Source organism: Camelus ferus, chromosome 14 (genome assembly GCF_009834535.1).
Source record: "Camelus ferus isolate YT-003-E chromosome 14, BCGSAC_Cfer_1.0, whole genome shotgun sequence".
NCBI lineage: Eukaryota > Metazoa > Chordata > Mammalia > Artiodactyla > Camelidae > Camelus > Camelus ferus.
The window spans coordinates 13,509,247-13,536,488 of NC_045709.1; the positions used below are offsets into that span (position 1 = coordinate 13,509,247).

A 27,242-nucleotide genomic window follows, 5' to 3' on the forward strand; every position below is an offset into this window, starting at 1 on the left:
TAAATGGCAAATCAATGTCATATAATAAGTACCATTTAGGAGAAAAAAATTAAGGTAGATTGTCTTATTTATAAATATAACAAATAAAAATACATGTGTAAATTTTTAAAGTTATACCCCTAATAAAAAAATTCTTTCTAGTTCCTACATATATAGGCCAACCTATATATCTTCATTATCCAAATGAAAATACAGATTTTAGTTTTAATAATAAAAGTAGTGCTTTTTAGAAGTAAAAATAACCAAATTAACTTCATAACCTAATAGAGTGAAGACTACAATGGAAAATTATAAAAATTGTATGATCTCCAAAAACCTAATTTCTCTTTGTAGTTATCATAAAATAAGTAAATTTGAAACTCCTTCTTATAGTTGTGTTTATCTAAACAACTGATATATTTTGGAAACCGTTTCCTTAGAAACCTCAGTGGTATACAATGAGGAGACACCCAGCCTATAACCAAGAGCAAAAAAGTCATCTCTCAAAGCAGAATACAAATGACCTAGCATTTATAAAAATTAAGTCAGAAATTATAGAGCTTTATGAAAACATGAAGATGATTTAGTAGAACTTTAATAGAAGAATAGAAAGAGTGACAGTTAGTCATGTGTCCAAAGTCACATGGTTTATTGGCAGAGACAATGACAAAACCAGAGACTAATAGAATCACAGAGTCTAATTAGCACAGTTACAAAAGTTTATCCCATTTAATCATCCGTCTAGTCCTTGACTTCTGTCTCCAATATTCCCTCTGAGTTGTCTCCTCAATGCCTGGATCCTGTCAGAAACAGAGTTTACGAGCCTCTGAGATACACATTGAATCTTTGAACAAATATTTCTGCTACTGATCACCCTGTAGCTGAGAAGAAAGCTTTTTCTTCTTTAAATTTCTACCCATTAGTCCTAGTTCTAGCTTTTCGAGTCATGAAAAACAAGTCAAATACCTTTTAAGCACAAGAGTTCTACTAATTATCAAGGACAATTGAGTGTTCTTTTTATAAAATGAACTTTTACTTTGTGATTAATGAGGGTTTTTTTTTTTAGTAAAATATTCCTTAACAAAAACTTAGAAAAAGGAGGCAAGAACAAAAATCACCAATTACCCATAGGTAACCTCTCTCAATTATGTGTAGTTACCTCCTTTTACATATTTTATCATTGTTGTAGATGTTAATTTTACTGTTTAAAATTTTATCCATGATTAACACATGCCATAATATGATTATTTTGCATGACATTAATTTTTAGTACATATTGTTTTAATAGTGGTTCACTTTTCTATTAAATAGATGTTTAGCTCTTAACTGAACTAGCTGACAATTAATTGCTTTTTGAATGTCTCCAGTTTTTCCTAACAACAGATTACAGAGTCCTTCTTCCTTTTGTGTATACATCATTGCCTGCCTTGTAAAATGCAGCTCTAGGGTAGATTCCTGGAAGAGATGCTCATAGGGTAAAAGACTTGAACCTTTCGAAAGACTGATATACACATTTCTAATTCCTTTTCACTTTAAACTATCACCAGCAATTAACAAGAGACACTATTTTCACCATATCCTTTCTCGTGTTGGTAGTTCTTTTGTATGTAATATAATCACATTTGGCATGCGATCGCTTTCATCTTACTGGTAGACTTCCCAGTTTTAGAGGTCAGTAAAGTAGAAGGCATTTTCCAATTATATTTCCTTTTCTCTGAAGGGGCTGTTCTTTTTATTCTTTGAATCCCAGTGATTTTCCTTTTCTATATAATAGCCTCTTCTCAGTCATATTTGTTCTGAATAATTTTCTTAGTTGCTTTGCCAAAATTAATGTGTATTATGTTCTAGTACTAAGATTTGTTGAATTCTATGTATGCACGCCGTGAGCCTTTCTCATAGTCATTTCTCCATGGTTTTTTGTTTAGAAAACTCTTCCCCACTGAATGGACAGATTAATATTTACTGACATTTTCTGTTATTTTATTTGTTTCAATATTAACATTTAAATGCCCTGAGAATCCTCTCTCATGGTATTCCAAAATAATTATTTCCAAAACTTCTAACCAACTGTCTCAACATTGTTTATTATTATTCCATTTCCTGCTCTGATTTTTTCATGCTTCTCTGTTGATATGCTACTGTGAAATATGCATTCAATTACTTTCTCTCTTTTTCTCACATGCACCACCACTGCCAACACCATCACCACCAACCACAATAATATCTAAGCCACGTGGTATCCTTACCTCGGCAATAATCTAATTGGTATTTTTTTTGAAATAAAAGGATCATATATTTATCAAGAATTCTATATGTGCATACAAATTTAAACATTTTTATATTATTTTGCTATCACTACAAGATTTGTTTCTTTCTGTTTTGGTCCAAAGACTCACCATTACCGCCATGACCATTCATACACCCACATCCATACACACACACATGCACACACACAATATCAGAAACAAAAGGTGAGCTGTGGACTGGGGGATCTGATTGTTCTGGGGCACTTTGAACACATTTTGCTGTTGACTATGTCATTTTTGAAACTAGGTTATTTTGTCTTTCTTTTTCTAATCCTGTAAATGACTTGTTTGCAACATGCATTGCTTTCCCCCCACATTTCTTCTTAATACTGCTTCCTTTTTGACAAGTTATGCTTTCACTGTCAACAAGACAAGTAGTGACATCTTTGACACAATGAAAGAAGCAAAGTGTTTCTGGTGCAGTAACAGCAGTATGTATACACAGGTTCTTGTTGTAAGATGACACACGTATTCCTTACAATCTTCACATTCTACAAAGTTATGAGAAAATTAGGGATGTGGGTAAGAACAGTTAGAGTAAGATTACTCAAAATATGTTCAATCGGAGCACTACTAAAATATTTATAAATTCAATGAAGCATGAGCAGACGTTCAAGTCTCCACAAACATACCACCTTCAGGATCTATGAATTTTGCATCATAACCCTAGGGGTTAATGTTTCCTCTTTCATGATACAGACTCTTGACAGCACTCGCTTGGTCTCTCAGCAGTTGAACTCTTAGTTTTCACTCTTAAACATTTCCAAATCAATCAGCAGCCTAAGTGACCATTAAAAGCAGAAATTGGATTATGTCAATAATCCCCCAACTCAGATCCCTTCAATAACTTCTTATTATGTTTCAGATACATTCCAGAATCTTTGCACTGCATTTCCTGTCTACAGACTCATTTCTTCCATCCTTTCCCTTCCTCCCAGTGTGCTAGGCAGGCTGCCCCTTTTCTGCATCTTAGAAAGTCCTTCTGCCTCATCCCTTTCTCACTTTCAGATCGCTTTACCGTCATGGACTTTTCTTCGCTTTTTCTTTTTACTTAGCTAGCATTTATCATCTTTCGTGTCATAGAGAGGCTACCCCTGGCCATCCTACCTAAAGTAGATCTCTATCTCTTTCCCCTCCTGCCATGTTTCTCCACCTCTTCTCATCATTTGTTTCCATTCTAGCCCTCACCAAATTGCAATTATTCTGTGCACGCCTTTGCTTTCATAAATCTTTGAGTGTCCCGTCCAATGGATCATAAGTTCTGTGAGTGCAAGGATGCTGGCTTTCACTCCCCATGGTATTGCCACGGCTTAGTACACGTATTTGACCTACACACGTTTAACAGATATTTGTTCATTTAACAAATAATTATTGTGCACTTTTTACATAGCAGAAACTTTTCTACGCACCATACATACATCAGTGAGCCAAAGAGATGAAACTCTCAACTATTTAAATAGAAATCTTTCTTTTTATATTTCTATCTACACTTTCCATATATTATAGTACCCTCCTGTGATGAAATATGGTCTTTGTGTGGACAATCTTCTGAGCCTGTATGCATGAGACTAATTTTATTCCATCCTGCATTTAAGTAACTTTAATAAGAAATGAAATTCGAGCTTCAGAGTTCTGTTTTGGAGAGCTTTTTTCCTTCTCTATTTTTCAAATAATACCCCATTATATTCTAACCTCCAAATTTGCTGTTCAGAGGTCTGATGTTAATCTGATTCTTCATTTTTTTTTAATGTATCGAACTCCACAAAGTATTATTATACAATTTTCTAGATAAGTTTTTTAGAGCTCCCAGCAGTGGGGAAACTGTCACATTGCAAGAGCAATGTGCCACCAAAGAGGCCAATAGGGGAGAATATTTATAAGATTTCTGCCCTGGGTACAAGTGGCTTAAGGTGGATCTTTCTAGGTGGGAGAATGATCAGGATTGGGCAATATTTGTGACATACTAGCTTAGGATTGGTAGATTTAGCCGAAAGAGAGTTCTGGAGAGAGTTTTGATAAGGAAAGTGTTTGATAAAGGAGCTATTTGCCCAGGTGAGCAGAATGTTATCTCAGGTAAACTCGTATGCAAGAGTTTCTTGACATGAACAGGGAAACAGTGAGTATTTACTGATTTAGCATCTTATCTTCCCCGGGCAAAGTTTTTTCAGGACAAAAGTTAATGTTGACATGGCTATTCCTTATGATGTATGTGGTAGCAGTTCTCAGAGGGGATATTTTTTCTCCTCTATAATTGTTTTAATCTCTGGAGGAGTTGTTCTTATATATCTTATGTGGCACTATGGATTCTTTCCATCTGAAGTCTTACATCTTTTATAATTATGAATATCCTTGGTCATTACTACTAACAGTATTTCCTACACTCCGCTGTTTTTCTTTTCTCTTTATTCACTTGCTGTTTTATAGACGTTGGCTCTTATACATCGATTCTCTTTTTTTCAACCTTTATAGTTTCCAAACTGGGAGAACTTCACGACCTGAAATTTCAGCTTGCTGATTCATTCTGTTGTCGTTCTACCAGTAGCTCCAGTTACTTCTTCTTAAGGATTTCTCATTCCTCAGTGTTTCCCCCATCCTCTTTATAATTTTGTTGATATTAATATGCATATTTTAGTCTCCCATTAGCTGGTATATTAACTCTATTTCTTCTGTTTGCTAACAGCTTTTTCTTCAGTTTGCTGTCCCTAAGTGGACTTGTATTTTTTTTCCCTCTGTGCTCATGTTTCCCTGGAAGTATCAGCCAAGTGACCAGAGCCTTGTCGCTTCTGGTGATTTTAGGTAGTAGCGATAGGGGAAGCGTATTCCGGAGCAGAGAGCTATCGATGTGTTGATTTACACATCACAGTTGTAATTCTTCATACAGCTGAAAACAGCTGGGACTTTTTCATATCAAAAAAGACCTGTAACAAAGAAAAACAGGTAAAAAGTGAAGGCATTTTACGCAGGCTGTTCAGTAGCTTCACGACTGTTGACTGGATGTCCAGTCAATCATTGCTGCATTCAGTGGACCTACAAGTGCTAAACCATTTTTCCAGCAATTTTGCCCTGTTCATTTTATTCCTTTACCCAAAATGACAGAGGAACAGCGCTAAAAGTATAGTCGTTAATTCACCGATTCATCAACAAACTTGGGGCACTTACCATTTTGCTTAGCATTGTGGTTGCAACACTGGATAAGTCGGAGTCTCTTATACAGGAAAAAATGTTCTTCGTCTTAAGAGGTCCACAGGGTTTATGAAGACGCATTAAAAAGGCCATTAACTCTGTCTTAAGAGGAAGAAGAAGAAAGTCCTCAGAGGCCATGATGCTTCACAGATTTTAAAACTTGGCAGGAGCTGCCAGAGGCTGAAAGGGAGGAACCACATTTCTGTTGCAAAGGACAAGTTGAGAAAATGCTTAGCACTTCAGTGGCCTGGTACTCCGGTATTCTTGTCCGTGCAAAGTAAGTTTTCCCAGGACTGTCTCGGGAGATCCATTTAAGAAGGAACTTAGAAGCCACATCATGAAGGTCCAGTATTCCAGAAGAGGTTGGTAGTCTTCCCATGAGTGGTTATCAGTCGTTTAAGGCTTCTCAGTGAAAGAGGGATTGAGTCAGCTTTACATTTGAGAGACATGAGGCACTGACATCGTGGAGGCCAATAGGGAGGACGCAAGCCTCACGTCAGTGAGATGAGGAGGAGGACACTGGGGTAGCCACGCAAACGATGATAAGCAGATGAAGTAAGTCAGCTTCACAGAGGGAATGCAGCTGAGCAGTTGAGAGGTGGCCAAAAAGACTTAAGAAATGACTCTTAATATCATTTAATGTTAATTAGTTTCCATTTAAATGGCCACATGTGGCTAATGGTTACCATATTGGACAGTGTGGGTCTAGAACTTAAGAAAGAGAGGTGGTCTGGCAACATTTTAAAATGCATACGGGATTTATGGAGCATTTTGAATCATGAGTAATGGATGAGAATGATGAATAAGAGCGACAGGTGGACAAAAGAGCCATGAGCAGAGCCCCGGTAACAGCATTTTGGCTTTAGATGGAGTCTGGGTGAACTACCAGGAGAGGTAATGCTGAGACAGAAGGCAGAGCATGAGAGAAGAGGGTGGCAGAGCTCAAAGCAGGACGCCTTTCGTGTCAAAGGGCTCAGTCACCTGGGGCTACTGAGAAGTCGAGTATTATGAAGCCAAAGTGGATCTGGCAACTAGCAGGACACACGTGATTTAAAGAAAAAAAAGTATTCTGTGAGGGAAGTAAATACCACATTAGAGAGAGAAAGTGAGCAAATGAGAGATGAGCTTAAAGTTTATAAAGTAAAGAAAAACAGACGAGAGAGAGAGCACTGTCAGAGATAAATAGAATTTAAAAATACCTCTGTGAGAGGTCAGTACATTTGCAGTTTGAGGGGAAGGAGTCAGTTTGAGGAAAAAGATTTAACACGTGAAAGATGGAGAGGACTGATGGGAAGTTTTAGAGGACAGCTCAGATGGCAGGATGAGCAGCGCGAAAGGGGAGAGAGCATCTATGGCTTTGAATTTGGTGAGAAAAAGGAAATAGATCAATGGACACGTGCCAGCTCTCAGGGTGGAGATTCCAACCTTGCTTGCTACAAGTGTTTTCTCAAATGGGTTTTCTAAATCCCATGAGATAAAAATTGGGACAAATAAAAAATGTTTAAATAAGTAGTAATAATAATAAAAGTAAATAGCTTAGAGCAGAACTTTCTTTGCCAGGCATGCTTACAAGGATGACCTAAAAAATTGACTCCCCTACCCCTCCTAAAGAATGTACAGTCATAAAGGAACTTCTGAAAAAATAAAAAAACAACATTAGGTTGCTGTCTGTAATGGACTGAATATTTGTATTCCCCCAAATTCATGTTTAAGTCCTAACCCCCAATGTGATGGTATTTGGAAGTGGGGTCTTAAAAAAATTGCCCTGCATATGCCATTCTCCTCAGTATGTGTATATTTTTTAATGGGGATATTTAGTGTTTAAAGTTTGGTCTTTGTTAGATCATAAAGGACTTCCATTTTAAAAATAAGTTTAATCCCGACTTTTTTCTTTAAGATCCTAGTATGTCGTAATGTTTTAGTTAGTGAAGTGTTCTTTCTTTCATTGAGTAATAGGACACCATCTTCTTGGAGTTCACAGAAATGTCTCCAAAACCTTTTAAAGAAGTTTAGTAGTTTGTTGTGCTTTTAAACATCAAAACAAGAGAAAAAATAATTGGCAGTTAATTTTTGGTCAGGCTAAGTTTCAGTCAGTATGTGGCATTTTGGGTCTAAGACTCACAGCTACTAAGGTTACATGCAGCATCCTGCCTAAAGAAAGCCGAAAAGGGTCTAGAATTCAGAAGGATAGCACACATGAGGGCATCGTGCTTTTATGTGGACTCTGCATTATGCCAGTGATTACTGAGATAATATACTCTCCCGACAGCAAGAGAAAACCCAAATAGGATCTGGGAAAGTGTTATTTCATGTCAGATTTCAGAAAAAGTACAAATGCAACTTAAGTACATTCAGGAGTATCCCAACAAAAAATAAAGGGTCTTTCTTTCTCACTGTGTCATGAGATCATACTGTACAAACGTATCTTTTAGCAGTGAACTAGGGAATAAAAAGCAAAAGGCAAAAAAAAAAAAAAAAGATGCGTGGGGAAATTTTATTTTACTTTTAATAACATCTACTCAAGAGTGGAGATTTCTGTGTATTCTGTTTCCTTTGTGTTCTTTGGAATTCAAGTTCACTGTTCTCTCCGCTGTACAACTAAGTTTAGTTTTTAGGGAATATGCCTTCAGATCCCTAAAAATATCTAGAACTTTTGTTTCCCTGTAGATCTTCATGTTGTTTAGATAATTTTTGTTTTCATATTTAGTGACAGTTTTTTTAAAAATTTCTCTTGGAGGGAGGAGGGTAAGTAGACCTCAGGGGTAGAGTGCATGCTAATGCACGAGGTCCTGGGTTCAATCCCCAGTACCTCCATTTAAAAATAAATAAATAAATAAATAAGTTAATTATCTCCTCCCACAAAACAAACAAAAATCATTAAAGTTTCTCTTGGGATTTATGTCAAGGTGCAGCTCTCCCCACATTTTTGTTCCTTAAGTCCCTAAAACATTTAGGGAAAATAAATGTTAGGTTAATTAAAAATTCTCATTGCAAGATTTGATTTTTTTCTCCATCACATCCCATATCTCTTCCAAGTCTTTGAAACTTAACTTGATGAAGCAGTCCGTTCACTTCTGGTGTATGTGTTATAAAGAGGGCATTGATTGAACTCATATGCTAAATCTATAACTTACGGGGAGAACAGTATCGTTTTTCCCACCAGGAAGTTCATTCTGAAAGTGCAGGACCAGGAACAGACTTCTGTTTCTACGTTTTAGGTCACAGTGTTTGCTGCCCCAAATCCCCTATTGTTTTTTTTTTTTTTTTTTTTTTTTTTACAGACTTTCTATCCGGTAGCAATTCCTGAGTCCCTGATAAGTGTGTCAGCTCAGGAACACTGTCGGCCTTCTCAGCACTTGCAATTACATTCGTGTATCACAGTTTTAAAGTGTTAAACTTGATTTTTGTCCTTCTACAGTATCGCTGCATCACCGGTAATCCAGAAGGACGAGTTGATATACTGAAAAATTATATGTTCTGCCTTACTCTTTTAAATTTTTAGCATCAATCGGAGTTGCTCCATTTCCTCTCTCTCTGTTTTACTATTCTGTTGTAAATATTTAAATTTTATTTATATAATGTATTATATTTTAAGTATATTTCAAATCTACCTGGCCTTCCCACCGTGAATCCTTACATTTTTTTCAAATCCAAGACATTGAAAGAGGACAGCAGATAAAAGATATTTCTTAGCGCTGACCCTTTGACTCTTCTCACCCAGTCCTTCATCAGTGCTGTTTTTCTCGTTATAGATGGAGAGATGGGTTATCTAGTGGAAACTCTCATCTCCGACTCACATCTTAAATACAGTGTTGAGTAGAATATGTCTCTCAATATTGCATTATTCCTTTTGAAAGTACTTATATAGTTTACATTTATGGCAGTTACCTGGATTAAATGACATTAAATTTTAATGTCTAGGTTCTCATTGTCTGTCCCCTCCCCTCGCCCAAATTCTCCAATGTCTTCTGTGTTGTCCACCATTCCCTTCACTGTCACCAACATCTTGCCCTCTGAAAATGAGAAATCAAATGCTGTTTAGCCATCTAATTTTTTAATTTGATACCATCATTAATAAAATAAAATAAATGAAGTAAAATAACATAGAATAGAGTTTTTGCATCCTCTAAGTTGATTTCTGATCCTGATTGAGTCATGATTCACATGAATTTCTGAGACTGTGTATGTGCATGGGGGAGGAGGTTCATACTTTCATTTTAACCTGAATTTTGGGTATGCTCCAATCAAACATCAGTCTTAAGCAAAAATATTATGGATGGGAAACCTCAAATTCAACTCTAAAAAAGGAAAATCCATCTAGTTTTCCGAGAGCCATGGGCAAGGGCAAAGGGAGGTAACAGAGAATGGATACTGCTGAGATTGACTATAAATGCCAGTTGTTATCATTATGAAGCATTTACATTGTAGTCCTGATAAAATAAACCACAACACTGATGCCACACACTCTTAACGGATGCTGACATGGATAGAAGTGAGTTGACAGCTAGTTTCCTGAGGCAGGTGTTTTAATGTTACCACCGATACATATATGGGACATTTGGAATCAGAAAATTAAAATGAGATATGTAGCATCTATAATGATGTTGATTTGTTGAATTTTTAGTTATACTGGAGGAACATTAAATTGTCTTTGTTATCTGATAATATAAATTTTATTCCCATTGTTCTGGTGAGTGAAAGCATCCTCCAACTACTAAAATTATAATCAAGCTTCCAGTAAGAAATTTGCACATTTAAAATTAGTATATTTGAACACCAGTATCATTTTTCATCTTCCTCTAAAAAAGTAATATTGGCATTTAAGAACTCACAACACCCTTTGCCTGCAGTTATGAAAATAAATTTAGACCATTCTGCATAGTTGGTCATTATACATTTAAAACACCAAGACTAATAAAATTGGGAATACTTGAGAAAAATATTCTGGATTATGAGATTACCATTTTTGCTTAGTCTATGAAGACACCTTAATAAAATGTTGAATGTAACATGCCAGAAGGGGACAAATTATGAAATCACAGTTTTGTGTATTAGATCCTAAATCTAGATATTTGAGAAACCATGATGAATAGTCTGGACATCAAAAGATAAAACTTTACTTGAAAACTGAAATTACTGTTAAATGAGGTAGCATGCAAACAATGCCTAATTTCCCAAATTGAGAACATTACATTAAATATAATCACATTTGTTAATGCAGTGCATGTTTAATCTACAGTTAAAGCATTATTCAAATCAGGTTAATTTACTTATAAAGTGATTAGGTCTAAAAAGTTCAATTAAGATGAATATGCATGTTCAGTTACCTTGAATGCCCCATTCATTTTAATTTGATGTAGTAAATATATGTAAATAAACATGTGAGTTGAATATAAATGACAGAGAATAATAAAATAGTTCAGACCGGAAGTAAGAAATCAGGAACTAACAGCAGTAAAGAAATGATATTCAAAACATATTACATTTTTCACTAAATCTGTATCACTAAGATGATTACCAAATCAATATGACTTCTAGCGATGTGAGACTGTTAATTAATCTCTTTCAAGACGACAATCTCTTATTTATTATTATCTCTTATTAAATAATTTCCTCATCTTCAGTTGTGTGTCTACTGTAACTTCAAAATAATAATCCATTTCACAACAAAAATATTCCTGCCTTGTGGCTTATTGTTTCATGATAGAGAGGTCATAGAATTAAGAAAATAGCATTTTCATAATAAACTCTCTATATAGGTAGTCTTTTTCTAAAATTCTTCCTTTGGAAATTGAATTGCCTAGATTCCTCTTAATAATTAATACCATCAGTACACATTCTTTTTTCCTCAGTGAATTTACTTACAAAAGGAAAAAAATAAAATTATGCCTGCCAGGCTCAGTATGGTGTTTTATTGATATTAATATCATTAATTCACATAAACTTTAACATCAATACTTACAAAGATTATGAACAGAATGCATGACAAATGAAAAGCGTTTTGCCAACTCAGTGATATTCCGTCATCTCAACAGCATCTCCATGATGAGCAAAATTGACAGTGAATGACATACTCGAATATCACTGGTCCAGTTTGGGGACGTCAAAGACAGCCTTTGATTTTCAAGGTCCTCTGCTAAAAACTACATGTATTTATGATAAGTTTTGAAAATAATCTTTAAAAATTACAGGTGCATCCTCTGACAAATGTCACTTTGAAAGTAACTTTTAAAAATAGCTTGCCAAATACTAGCCTTTGTTTATTCCCCTTAGATAAGATCTTTGTACCCTGTGATTCTAAATAACCGAGTAATTATGGCCTACTTCCATTGTTTAAAGGGAAAATAACTCTTAGTACTTAATAATTATGGTTCCATCGCTGTTATTGGCATCATCGTTAAGTGTGATGAGTCATCGTTTAAAAAAAAGTGCTAACCCTAATCCTTGTGTTTTTTTGGTTTTTGTTTGCACTTTCAGGGACAAAGAAATAGCATGGCATGAGACATGGCCCAGTTCTATTACAAGAGAAATGTTAATGCCCCCTACAGAGACCGCATCCCCCTCAGGATAGTCCGAGCAGAGTCGGAACTCTCACCATCGGAGAAAGCCTACTTAAACGCGGTGGAAAAGGGAGACTATGCAAGTGTCAAGAAATCCCTCGAGGAAGCTGAAATCTATTTTAAAATCAACATTAATTGCATTGATCCTCTTGGAAGAACTGCTCTCCTCATCGCAATCGAAAATGAGAACTTGGAGCTCATTGAACTGCTCTTAAGTTTTAACGTCTACGTCGGGGATGCTCTGTTACACGCCATCAGGAAAGAAGTCGTCGGAGCTGTGGAGCTGCTCCTGAACCACAAAAAGCCCAGCGGAGAAAAACAGGTACGTGCAAAACTACTGTTTTTAGTTTCTTTTGCTTGCAGAAAGTTTCTGCGGATGCTCAGATTCTCCCCAAATTTTAAGAAACAGAAAACCTGCAATCAGAACCGTTAAGACAGAAGAGTACCGTTAAGTCCCCAGTTTATACTCTCCAGCAGTCACCACCACCTGCCCCTCCCACCCTGGCAAGTCAGACTTCAGTGAGAACTAAAGCAAAACAAAGTCACCTATGTTGGCTTCCCGTACACTGGAGACATTTCTACGTGAGAGTCAAGATACAAGGTTCGGGGCTTCCTATGTATGGGTGGGTGTTTTTTCTCTTCTTCGTTTTTTGATATTCTACAATATTTTGCTATTTTCCTGTTTAACCTGATTGCCTGTTCAGGAATTCTGCCTCTTACTGCAAAAGCGAATTGTACATCTAATTTTGATATGGTTCTTTAGCAAACCCCATTAAATTCTTTTAAATTGAGACTTATATTTTTTTTAAAAAAAAATCTAAAAAGATTACTAGAAAATAACTGAACTCTGACCGCAGGCTTAACTATATCAAGTCCACTGATGGCAAAATGTCACTTTATCTTAATGTCATCAGTAGAAAATAAACTAAAATGGCACACAATTATAAATACAATGTGGTTTTTATTCCTGTTTTCTCCCTGCTTCTTTTTTTTTAAACCAACAAGGAAGTGGCTATGTCATAGACAGAAATGAATGAGGCATCTATTTTGTCTGTCTAGTTCCTTCTCTTTCTTACTGCCCTGTATCTGAATTGTCTATTCGATCCTTTATCCTTTCACACTGAACTCTTCCTTCCCTGTTTCAAGTCTAATTGACTAATTGCAGAGACACTGCATGTACTGCAGTGGCTCAAAATCTGCCTTTTAAAGTAAAATCTTATACAAATCTGTGCCATTACAGCTCTAGCAACTTCTGTTCTGTTTGTTAATGTGCCAACAGTTCTCTGCAAATGATAGGCTCTTAGGAGACGTTGCAGTCTTTGAAGACGAGCTCTGCTGTAGCTCCTACTGTCTTTGCTTTACTGGAGGACTTTCAGCAGACTCCTCGCCATTAGTAAGAGAACTTCTTGGCTGCACATCTCCTGAAAACTCCTCCCCAGAAGCCCGCGTTCTATGGCCCATTCTTATGTCTCCCCACCATGCACCCCCTTTTCCTTACCGGACCCCCAAGCTTTGATAAAACAACACTCCACAAGAACCCTATTTCATTGCTTGTTGTTTTCCTGGCTTTTTCTTGTTTGTTTCACAGCCAGTTGTTTGTGGATTACCTTCTCAACATACTGGTAAAACTTTACCAATAGAAAAATTTGTTTCATTTATCCTTCCAAAACTTGTACAAACCCTCGACAGGGATGGACAGGTAATGGAATTTCTGAACATATTTGTTATGTTACATCCAAGTTTTTCACCACTGGAGAAATGCAAAGACACTTAGACAGGAAAGAGTAGAAGTCTGTTTTTATCTGTGTAAGTTCAGGTGCTACTCTCTCAGTCACCTTGTGATTTGGAAGTTTCTTCCATGATCATGTCTTGAAGTACTTGCATTTTTTAATAACAGTGATTTTATAGTGTATACCGTCTTGTTTTATGTCTCTATAGACCACCACAAGATAGGTATTAATGTCTGTGGGTCTGGATCATTTTAGACCACAACAAGTCTTTAGAACAAAATGGCCATTTGTGTTTTTCCTGTTTATTACTACATAACCTTCTTAATTCTATTTTCTAGAGAATATTGACCAAACATTTCAGTGTCTCTTTAGTCAATGACATTTGTGCCAGCCAAAGTAATTCGGTGTCTGGAGAAGATATCTGCTATTATGAGAGGGTTTGTTGGAAGATGTTCAACTTCTGAGCTAAATTCTAGTCTGACAAGTAGGTCCTGGCTCCTTAGAGGCACTTGATTTGAACCCTGAGTATTAATAAAAGGCAGTAAAGGTTTGCAATCTGCCAGGAGTCTGAAATATCCCAGGCCATGTGTTTCTGGAAGGTTTCTCTTGTATCAGTTTGTAAGCCAAGAATTTTTCTTTCCTATTCGCACATTCTGGAATTCCTTTTCAGCGAAGGTACTGAGAATAAACAAACAAAAAGAATTGTATCTTTTTCTTCAAACTTTATAATTTGGAAAGAGAAAATCCAGTCTACCTCAAAGTCCATGGTGTCTTGAACAATGACAGTGAGGTTGTTACAGCATGACACTTCTACAGTGTAGTGTGCAAAAGATGGCCTCAGGGGTTGGGTGGGAGGAGGGCAGGCAAACCCCACGAGAGCTTGGCTGTTTATCTGTGATTTACTTAGATTATGCATCTCCTAAGTATGGCCACCATCTTGTGGAATAGCAGTTTCCATAAACCAGTGTCTTGTAGGTAGCAAGTAAGTTCTTGACAGGATATTTTTCTCTCAAAAAGTGTAATTCCTTAGATGATACTCATGATTGTTGAAAGTTATTTTGTGTGTTATTATAATTTACCTAATTTCCACTCTCATGGGCAACCCTCAAGGCTCTAGAACACATTACTATTCATCGTGTTGAGAGTATTGAAGCCAGTGGTTAAAACTTGAACACAATAATATCCAAGTGGACAAAATAAACATAGCTTGTCTTAAAATGAGTCAAAAAAAAGGATCTAATATTAAAAAAAAAAAGCATACAAATCTCATGATTGGAACACTTAGGACTTAAAATGTGATGAATGTGGATCTGGAAATATATTCTTCTTTTACAAATCTGTCACATATTCATTTCTTTCTCTGGAAGAAGCTGCAATGTGTGCTGGCATCCTGAAATCCTGGGGGCTATGAGACTTCAGATTAATCTGCACGTTAATCCAGTACATTCGCCTGGGAGCAATTTACAGTTGGCACACGCTTACTGTGCCGGGCGTTAGCTGAGCACTGGGAAAGAGACATTATTCCTGTTTTCTAGAGTCTGAAGGTCTAGTTGTGAAGAGAGTTGGGAAAAATATCTTGGGGATATGAATAAAGGTGATCACAATGGAAAAGGAAAAAGAGAAATAAATCCTTGGCTAATTATGAACTTGAATTAAGTGGACTCGGTAAATGCAAAATATTACTGTGTAGAGGGTGTCAGGAGAGCAGGAGAAAGGCCAAGAAGGAGGAAGAATGTTTAAGGGTTTATCTCTGGGAAAGCTCATTCCATTAACTGAGATCAAGAGTCTCAGAAAGGTTTGTGGGACCCACTTGGATATACTTAGGTTTTGATTTTTGTTGAAATTGACATGTAGGAGATAATTAGAAATTTTGGACTTAAGAAAGGGGTCTGGGATTGATACACAGACAGTAGGGAGGACATTGATGCACATAATATCACCTGTCCTCCTGTCACTGTGACATTGATTGTCTCTCCTTTCCCACGTATACTGTTTAAATGTCTATGTTATTTTCTCAACACAGCCTCTAATCAAGATATTTAGGTTTTGCCAGATACACAGATGGGCATAGATCATTAACTACTCCCTTCCATATTTAATGTAGATCTTCATAAATCAGGGCATCAAGTTCTTAGTGTTTTATTTTCATTTTTACTGTAAAGAGTGGGAAGAGTAATAATTGATTTCTGTCCTGCAGTAGACACAGCCTCCGTGCTCCACACTCGGCAGGATGACAGGACATTACGTATTCGTACTGGGACGGCTCCCTTGCTAGGATCACTCTTCTGATATTCTCCGATGACTTGAACTTTTCTTTAACCTTAGTACCTTCTTTCTCTACAGAGAATAACTGAGAGTGACTTCTTAGCCCCACTTTTCAGTCAGTTGATGGGTTCCTTGACTTTTAATTATTTCTAGAAGACCTTTCTCTTTGATGTCTTCTAAGGCCAGATTCAATTTCAGCTTTTTAGCGGCTCCAGTAAATGTTTACCAGAAACAGAATTTTCTTTTTCTCTCTTCATTTAGACAGTGGTACTTAGTCTTCAGCATCATCAGAATTACTGGGAGGGCTTGTTAAAACACAGGAGTCACAAAAGATGACCACCATGCTGTCCAGCATTAGCCATTGCACCCATTGGAACAGGGATCATTTAAAGGATTAGTTAATTATCCTAATTTACAATATGAGCTAGATACATTTAAAAGAGCCTCCAGGGCTGCATATCTAGGCTATGTCTCTATCTTGAATACCATGATGCCATTTATCATGTAGTTGCTCAATTAATACTAAGTCATTAGAAGCCCTGAAATGCCAGGGAAGAGCAGAGCTGAGTAGCAGAAGTGCTGACAAGTCTCTGAGTCTCTCTGAGCCTTGGTTTTCTTGGCTATTAATTGGAATCAGAGAATTAATTTGCTTGCTTCTTAAAGTCTGGTGGTGGTAAAATTTTGTAAAAGTGTTTTATAGGATAACATGTAATAACAACATCATATACGGTTATTACTATATTATGCCATGATCTCTGTCTTCCTGTTGACAAACAAATATACAAATAAAACAACAGAAGGCTGAAAAGAAGGAGCTGAGTAAGCACTGGCCAACTTTCCTTCTCGAGAGCATGACTTCCTTTTCATTTGAAAAATGCAATCATTAGAAATAGAAACCCTGCTTAGAGAGAGCGAAGGAGAATTTAATTCAGTTTACCTTTTTTTGTTTCCATCTCAGTGCACATAGGAAATTTTTTTAAAAAATACTAATTTCTATAGATGTGCTAACACAATTTGTGGCTTTAGAAACAGTACCTATCACTTTTATGAAGTGATCAGAAAATCAAAGAGAGAAATAGGAGGTTGGCATTAGCAGGTTAATGCAAATATATCTCCAACCCAAAATACACCTTGCTGACTAAAATTAAGGAACATTTTTTCAGTTGATATGGATGCTAATAAATATACCCCTGGCTACTGGGCAGAGCAAAAGTTTGCTTTTATCTCCTGCATTTCTTTGATTTTCCTCTTTGGGCTTCACACGTAATGTACCTTCTACAGTCCCATGAAATTCATATGGTCCCTCTTCAGTGACACTGTATGTCAAGACAGCCAATATGCTCTAAGCTTTAGAGCTGCCCCTTGCAGAATGAAAACATGTTAACTTCCTTGGTGGTTAACCAATGGGGGTTACACCTTCCTATTTATCTTTATTAGATCCTTGATATCGATAGTAAGTGAAACTAAATAAATGTATAATCATATATATATATATATATATATATATATATATATATAGCACAGAGAACTATACTCGACTTCTTGTAATATATTATAATGGAAAAGAATCTGAAAATATATGTAGATAGATGTATGTATATATGTAATTGAATCACTTTGCTGTACGCCTGAAACTAACATTATAAATCAACTACATTTCAATAAAAACATAATTTTAAAAAAATGAAAAGGCTGAAAATGATCCCTAAATATGATCTTTATAAAGTAAAGTAGTAACCAGTATAAAGTATTTTTATTAGCAAGTACTCTGAAAATTCAGTCGAGTCTTATTTTTCCACAGCAGGGATTTTTAAGGCTATTACGACATAGGGCATAGATTGTGTTTAATCAGCTGGCAAATGGCAGTCATGAGAGATCTGAATAATTCTGCCTTACATGGAAGAATTTTTAAAAGATGGGCTATGCTACACTGTTAATAAGATAAAGTGGCTTCAGCTAACTGGTCATTCTGACTCATAAAATAATACACGTTGACATTGTATTCTTCTTGAAGACCAGTAAATTATAGAGAAGTAATCCTTCTGGACCATGTTCTCTTGCTCTTTGCTCTCAGTGTATCACACTTATTATGAAGGTAAAAATCATCATCATCATTATTAAAAATGTTTGGAACCCACAAGAGCAGAAGGCTTTTAGCGCTTTCTGAAACTCAAGTGAAAAGAGAAAGGAACAAAAAACAATCTGAAGCAAAGCAGTAAGTAAGCACTGAGGCATTTCCATCCCACAGTAAGAAAATACGAGACAGGGCTCTTATTCTCTGTTTGTGGACAAGGAAGGAGTGAGAAATAGTGAAAAGAGTCGAGAGATATAAATGCTATTTTATAATCTCAGACAACTTATTTAAGCCTTTTGAGCCTTGACTTTCTCATAAGTAAGAGGGGGTTTATCGTCCCTGCTCACCAGGTTGTTTTAAAGATTAGACAGTTAACACACCAATGTGATGAGCATTAAGAAAGCTCATTACCTGCAGACCCCCCCCCCACTTTGATGCTGTCTGAGCATTCTACACTTATTAAATTCAATTTAATTAAAAATGCATCTGTACATGGAAGAGTCTAAAGGGTCCTCAAGCAAATGCTTTGTGAAGTGCTGGATGCTGCTATGAGGAGTGAGTGTATGTTAAAATAAGAAAGAGGAAAACTCATCTTTCAAATGTGAGCTTTGGTGAAAAGCTTTTGGGGGGGTCATTTTTATTAAATCCCCCCAATCCACCATAAATGTTGTGATTAAATCTAAAACTATAACCTGATGTCTCAGTAGGCAATATATTAATTGAACTTCATTCACTGTAATAATTAAAAAATTAATCATTGAGGAATATTGAGATGCCACTTAACAGTTGTAATTAATTGAATGGATAAGGTGTTAATATAATTGGGAATTTTAAAAAGACATGTTGTGATTACAATGTCTCAGAACTGTTCTCAGAATGCCCTTTCAACCTCATATTTACTTGTACTCTGATTAGATGCAAAATGAGTAAAGTTTTTATTGCTTGAATATCTGAAGCACAAGAAAATGAGGACTGAAGTTATGTAGAATTTTAAATGGTCTTTTCAAGAACCAATTTTTCAAGCACTTAGAAAAAAGACGTGCTGTCAATTTCATCACAATTTATTCTTGATGAAATAATTTTCTGAATCAAGTCATTTCTAGATATCTCAATGTCAAGTCTCCAATGTTTGAATCGTGTGTTGGAAACTCTTGACAATAATTCCAAACTGTGTGTTTTGAGCAGGTAAGAGTCGATTTATAGAATACAGCCTTCTTAGAGAATGCTCAAATTCACCCAGAAGGAGTGGATGGTTTTTGGAGGGAAAGAAAAATTCATAATTACAGATTTACCTAATGGATGCATAATATCTCTACCCTTAAAGGAGACCATGCTGGGTGAGTGGAGTGGGTTTAACTTTGCAGAATCCTCACCCCCTCACGCGTGTAACCTAATTGCAACACTTCTTAGTTTCTGGAATCTCCCAGAGAAAGTATTTAGATTTGTTTGATTTGGAGACACAGGCTTAATTGTCAGGCAATACCAGCATCATCAAGTAAAAATGTGAATTTTTAATGCAATAATATCATGGTGAGTGTAAAGTATAAATTAGAAATAATTATGCATTTATTTAGATTTTACGTGTTTTCCACTGTCCAGAATATCAGAGAATCCTCAACTAGTGGTATATTGAATAATTTTCCTCAAAAACAATACCCAACTTGAAAAATTAATAGGTTGAGGTACACTGTAAATTCCTACTACATTTTACCTTCGTGGTTGTAGGCAAAGGTAAAAAAATTATTTATGATTATTGAGCTTTCCAATGTGCCACGTATTCTCGCAAGACCATTCTATGCTGTTATCTCATTTAAACCTCGTAACAGTCTTTATTATTGCTATTTTTTTAAAGTCAACTTACCCAAAGTCATCATCAGTAACTGAGGACTTAAACTGCTCTCTCCCCTCTGGCAACCCGTGTGGATGCCACTAACAATTGCAGACTGCGTTCTTGCTGACCTTCAAAAAAGCCTTAGAATCTTTGTTTAACAGATGTGGAAGCAGTTACTAAATAATAGGGCTTTAATGAGGATTAAATGCATGAGTGCGGCAGTAGGGTATACTCAAACTTTCTTTTTGACTGTCCAGTGTATATTTCCACATTTATTTAATGGATTCCTCCCAGTTACCCTGAACCATTCTAGACAAGGAAATTGAAGCTCAGAGAAATTGAGTTACTTGCCCTAGAGAGATTTGAATGTAGGTTTCTCTGTTTTCATGGACTTAACTCTTCTTTTGCCAAACTGCCTGGCTACTTTGTCCATCAGATGTCCAGCAATCTCAGCCCTTCAGAACTGCCGCCTCCTAGGAGCAAGAACTTGGTCCTGAAACAGCATAGAAAGATTTCTTCAGGTCCTTGACTTCTCCAAATTATCCTGAAAATTCCTTTAGCCAGAGGCTGCTGAGCAAATCTCTAGTGCTTTCAAATGACTCATTTAGCAAAACTGGCTATCTGATGTCCTAGATTGTTGTAGGCAACAATTAGCAGTAATGAGGAAACACTAGAGGCTGAGAAACTGCTGGGAAGCGGGAGGTGATTACATGTCAACCAATGTGCACTTCATATTGTCCCGTGGGTGGGTCTGACACGGAGGTGAAGGGACTAAGAGAGGACCCGATGGCTGAGACTCTGCAGAGACAGACCCTACCTCCTAGACTGGAGGAGGTTATTTTTCAGAGAACACAAATCCTTTTCCTATTTATGCGTGACCCAAATTATGAAACCCTGACCCAATTAAATACCTCTCTTCTTTACTACCATCATATCCTGTACACCTTGTACCAACAGTATGTAAATAGGTATCACTTTCCCCTCCTGTGCAAATCTCGCAATACCAGGAAGTGTGTGTGTGTGTGTGTGTGTGTGTGTGTACCCTCCCTCTCTGTAGGTTCTGCACTCTTGGATTCAACCAGTGACAGAGGGAAATATTTTAAAAATTCCAGAAAGTTCCCAAAAGCAAAACTTAAATTTGCCTTGTGCTGGCAACTTTTTACATAGCATTTATATTGTATTCACAACTATTTACATAGTATTTACATTGTATTAGATATTACAAGTTATCTAGAGAAGATTTAAAGTATATGGGGGATGTGTGTAGGTTATATGCAAATACTACACCATTATATATAAAAGACTTGAGCATTCTCAGATTTGGGGATCCAGATCTAGGGTCCTGGAACCAATTGCCCACAGATACCGAGAGGCACCCACATATACATACACAGATACACACACATATACATACACACATGTGCACACATTTATGCAGGCACTCACACTGTTTCACAATAAGAATAATGGAAAATGGGACTGCTTTTCTTAAAATCATCCACAGTATCTTAGGCTTGGAAGAGATTCTAAAGTCTATCTGAAACTATCACCCATACAGTGTTTATTATTTGTGCTAAGCATGAGCAATATAGAATTATTCCTTTTCTTTTCCTTTCAAATGATTTTGATGCTCACACAGATCAGCCTGAGTCAGTATGGAAGGAGGCTATTTACACAAGGGCATGAGTACCAGGCGGTGAAGGCGACTGGATGCCATCTTGCCGGCCAGCCACAAATACGTAGCAGAACATTAACATGAGTTATCTCTGGATATTGGGATAAAGGGTATGCTGTTCCTTTTTGTGCTTTTCTGTCTTTTCTAAAATCTCTGCAATGAACATATATTATTTTTAAATCAGAGAGAAATATGTGTCTCAATCTGTATGTGTCTATACATCTATGTATATTTATGTACAGAAACATTTATCTTGGAGAAACTGGGTATGTATGTCATTATCTACACTGACAGACCCAGCAGTGTAGAATCACTATACTATTCTTGGTACAGAATCATGACTTCCGCACCTGCTTCAGCTCCACTGGAGCAAAGCAGCAAGGAAAACTCAAGATGAAGAGACAGACAGGGAGGCTGGGAGAATGGTTTGGGTGAGCAAAGATCAGTAAAGGAATCATGTATTTCTTCATTTTGATGCAGGAAAAATGGATGTGGGGTGTGAGGAGGGCCGTGTCCCAGGCTTCGGTTGAGCCCCTGGGACGTGCCCCGCCAAGCGTGGGTCCTTGGCTTTGCGCAGGAAAGAATTCAAGAGCGAGCCACAGTTGAGTAAAGGTAAATTTATTCAGAGAGATCCATTGAAAGGCAAGAGAAAGGCCACGAGGTGTGGGAATTGGGTGCTCAGATTAGAGTAAATGTAGGTACACACTCCATAGACAGAGTGCGGGCCGTCTCCGAACGGCTGGGTTGGGGGGGGGTGCGGAGCGGGGGATGGGGAGAGAGAGAGAGGCTGTGAGGGGCAGTGTTGCCCATTTTTATGGGCTTTGGTAGCTTCATATGCAACTAAGTGGAAGGACCAGTCTAACTAGTCTGGGAAAGGGGCTGGGATTCCCGAAGTTAGCCATTTCCCACTCTTTGACCTTTTGCGGCTAGCCTTGGGACTGCCCTGGTGCCTATGGGCATGTTATTCACCATGCAAACGGGTTACAATGGGTGTATAATGAAGCTCAAGATCTGCTAGAAGTCAAATCTCTCACGTCTTGAGCCTCAAGGCCTCCTGGAGGTTGAATCTTCCACCATTTTGATGTTAATTGCTGCAGCATTCCTTGAATGGCTGTGCCCTGCCCTGTTCCTGTCTCAATTTCTCCCCTTTATCTACTGTCTTTAAAATTTTCTTGGCCTCCTACTGTGACCAAAATATTGCTAAAATGTGATCACAAAATAGTCCTTGACCTCAGGGAACTAAATCTAGCAATCAATTGCAGCTTCGAGATAAATAAAAGTAGTAATAGAGAATAGGTGTCCTCATCCATTTTGTTCTCTATACAAGATTGAATTTCCAATTGTATTTACATCTCTATTGTTGTGGGAGGAGGGGCACAGTGTTAAACATCTCAGAATTATCCACATTAGATTATACAAGACCCCAAAATTGAAGAAATTTAAGATTATTAAAAAAAAAAAAAGAAAGAGACCATTATTATAGTGTTTCTGTGAAACGATAAACGTGTCTAAAAAATATTCGGTGGATTTGGGAAAGTGTAATATGTTGACATTTTAGAAGGCTTTTTTGGTGCACAATGGTATGATACTGTTCTCTCCACCCCAAATAGAATCGGTTTGAAATGTTTTCGCTTTGCACACATATAACTATGAGCTTTATCAATGAAATGCTCAAGATTTTTAAAAATTTTATTGATCAATTACGTGTATGTTAAATGTTGCTAGTTCATTTTTCTCTTGTATACTTTACCCTAGAATATTAGAGCCCATTAATCTTTTTTTTTATTATCTGAGGAGCTTTTGATTCTTTTGACCTTAAACTACCAGCCTGAGGAAAGTGTATTTCAAGTATATTTAGGAAAGTGCATGTCGAGGGCTTTTCAGCCTGCACTTCACTATACTCTGAAAAGTACACTTCAAGTGCTTTTCAGCCTCGATCTAATGCCTTACTTGCAGGTAGATTAAACCATGTGTTGTGACTCCTGCTTTAGACGACTTTTACTTTACTATACCATGTGCTACTTAACCCTGGCCTAGGCTGCCTGGTTCTCTCAACCAAAAAAAGCAAAGACTCAGGTTTAACTTTGTGAAATCAGAGAGCATTTTGATATCATACATACTGATCCCATATCCCCCCACCTTTGCCACAACACACACACACACACACACACACACACAGACTCCTGGAACCATCACAAGTATGAAGAAAGTGAAATTTAGAGAAATTTAGGAAACTTGCCAAAGATTACTGAGATTATTCATTCTTGAGCCAGGATTAAAGTTCACTTTTTGGGGTCGAGAATCAAATAAAAGTATTTATCATAAACATTACTTTCATTCCAGCCTTAAGCATTGCGTAGAACAAGGGGAAAATATAAATGTAAATAAATGTGTTAAGGCTTAGTTTTGCATAACAGAAACTGTTTCCTGTTGGAAAAGGATCAGATTTGGAATCAGACAGACAGGAATTCAAGTCGTATCTCCATCCCTTACTACTGGCATGACCCAATGGTGATTGTTAACTTGAAACAAAAAAGCGGGAATGGCTGCCTCTCACAATTACTGTGAGAACTGGAAATTTGAAATACTTTGTGTACAGTGAGTGCCTAGTGTATTTACCTTTGATGTAGTGTTGTTATCATCATCATCATCATTCACTTATTTCAGAACCAACTATGCTAATTTGATCTGTCTAGAGATTCACATTGGAATCACGATTCTATGTTGTCATGATTCGGTTCCAGATAGGCTGATGCAGACCACTGGGGGCAAACTTGTTGAATTCTCGTGATGAAATCTCTGAGGCCAGGCATCCTAAACACCCGCACAATGGTTAGGAGGGTTGCGAATCTATGAGAGGTCAGATGGACCCAGGAAAATTGACCGTTTCCCCAGAGACGCCAGGAAGCCAGGAGAGAGGAAATGGACCAGCCTTCTAAGACCAGTCAAGTCTACATATATATACAATCTAAACATGTTGTTAATCATCAAATACAATGTTGTTTCACTCTGAATACAGAGAGAGAAAAGGAACAATCATGATTAAAGAAAATGATCAGAGATGATCTCATGGAAGAATAAACAGGTTCCCTTAGGGATATTTGAGGGAGTATGTTTTCAGAAGAGACAGGTCATTTAAATTCAACATTATGGGAATAAATGTAGAACATCTCCTCACATAAGTCACACTGTTTCTTTTAATAAAGATGAGGTAAAGCAGATCACGTTTGTTTTGACCACATTCAAGGAAAAGACTGCCACCTGGTGAATACTGGAGGCCTCTGGAAACACGTGTATTAGCTTTAACTATCTGGCGTGAACTCAAAAATAATAGGCATATACTTTTTAGTATTTTTCTTTACTTTTCAATAGATTACAGTTCTGCATGCCACAATATTAGCCGAGGTTTTGTAAGGCGCCACAAACATCACCAGTTTCCATGAAATTTGTCCATTTTTACCTGGTATAGATGCCTCTTCTCTGGGTGACGTAATTCAGATTAAATGTTACCCCCCAAAAAAGCAAACACAAATTCATGGACCACCATGATACACTTCTTTGGATTTCTTCTTTACTTAATTCTATAGCAAAATGATTAAAATGATATCTGGGGATTACGATAATGCTAATACATTCCATTCTTTACAAATCTGATCCAAAAAACAAGGAGCAGAGGAAGTGATTTTTTCATTCTGTAACTAGTGCTGCACTCAGCGTCTGTTTTGATTTTCCCTGAGACTCAGCCTCTTCTGTATATTTTATCTGAGGCATGAGAGATGTGGAATTCATCCCCCAAGTTTTCTTCTTCTAGTAACATGTTGCCCCTGCACCTATCCTGCTAGATACATTTTGGATGCTTTAAAATAGAGGTTAGGAAGTCTCTTGGCTGGTGGCTACATAACTCGTAAATTGCTGAAGTCTTTCATTCTTGTATCTAAATATTCAAGTTCACAGCTAAAGAAACTCAGTGGAGGAAAGAATAGAACAGCATGATCTTTTCCCTTCCCATGTGCGTTTCTCAGCATCCAGTCAAAACTCTGGGTGACACTTTCTTTACTCGTGGGCAGAATGAAGCCACCGTTCCATCAGGAGGACCAAGTGCCCATCACTTTTCTCGTGCCCAGAAAGCCGGGCTACGGGGCTGCCACGACTTAGCTCCTGTCTTCTCTCATTAGCTTCACACTGTCACTTCCTAGAATTTTTCCAAGCATTAGTTCAGTTATTTTTATGCAGCCTCAGAGGAAGAGTTTTGAAAAGCAAGTTATTTCCGTAGCACTCCTTGGTTTCATAGCTATGTTTTTAATCCTGAAAGGGCTACGTTTTTGTGGCCTCGACCTTCCTGGATTCTTAGCGACACAATACATCGTGTGACAGTGATAGCTCAACAGATTTTCCTCATTTGCATAAACTTGCTGATTCTTCTTAACGAAGCCTTTTTTTTTCCTTTTCCTTTTCCCTCAAGTGAATACTAAATATATAAATATAAAAACTCTTATTAGCCTTGGTTGTTATAGTTGGGTCTTTTAAAACAAAATCGCTTTTGAGCCTGTTATCCTGTGATGGTCTTTGTGGGTCACTTTCTTCTCAAACTTGTGAATGTCAGTGTGTTCCTTGGGCATCTTTTACTCTTCAAACCAAATCAAATTGTAGTCGCGTTTTCTTCTCCTGGCTACATAATACTGTGCACGTGCTGGGTATTAAGTAACAGTCTGCCCAGTAGATGGTGCATGGATGAACATGGCCAATTAAAAACCCCATCATCACTCCTGAAAATAAATCGGGCAAAGAACAATCTGGCAAGATAAAGTCGAACATCAGAGAGCTTAGAGGCTTTATTTAGTTAAGATAGCAATTCTCACTTAGATCATATTCAGAATTAATACCTTTGTGATAACGTTGTATGGGATTTTTTTGTTGCTGTTGTTTTTAATTTGGCCTCTATCTCCCCACGATGCTGTGTAGGATTGTAAGTGAAGTACTGCATCCTGAGAAGCCTCATCTCATCTTAAAAAGTTAAAGTTCCATATGGAACACGCAGCCTTCCTTGACTGCACTATTTCCATAACAGCCTGCAACTGTTAAAAAATAAAACACACCTGAAATTTTATACATATTGAGAGAGAGAGAGAAAGAGAGAGAATGTGTATCTGGATAGAGAGAGAGACAATGTGTATCTCTGACTAGCAGGAGTTAGGGTGAATTTTCTGTCTCCTTTGTATTTCTGACATTTAAAAAGTCTTTATGCAATAAAGATATACAGCTTTTATAATAGGAAAGAGTCAGTGCTTTTCTCACAGATTATAATGCTTCTGCATATCACAACAGAGAAAGGCAACAATGAGAAAGCAGTTATTAAATATATGGGCAGGTTAAACATGAATATAAAGTTAGAATTCTTTCTTTGGAAATCTTTAATTATACTATTATAGTTATCCATGAAAGGGACATAAAATTTAGGAAATTCATACTCACTCAATAGGCCCATTCTTTTATTGCTCATACATGAAATAAAAATTTTTCTTTAGTATTCTTAAATTTAATTTCTCATTACTAACGGAAAAATAAAACCCACAATTGTAATAATTATCTGTTTTCACGTCTAAGATCATAAATGTAAAGGGTACTTTCTCCTCCTTTCA

General features: G+C 37.0%; 1 protein-coding gene across 4 annotated transcripts in view; it reads left to right on the forward strand.

Moving 5' to 3' along the window:
• Window positions 1–27,242, forward strand: part of TRPC4 (transient receptor potential cation channel subfamily C member 4) — a 170,706-nt gene that overhangs the window by 37,662 nt on the left and 105,802 nt on the right. For all 4 annotated transcript variants that reach the window (XM_032496268.1, XM_032496266.1, XM_032496267.1 and 1 more), the window contains one exon: window positions 11,946–12,350. In XM_032496268.1, the coding sequence (XP_032352159.1) occupies window positions 11,973–12,350 (378 nt within the window). In that variant the 5' untranslated portion in view covers window positions 11,946–11,972. The remainder of the gene's footprint in view (window positions 1–11,945; window positions 12,351–27,242) is intronic.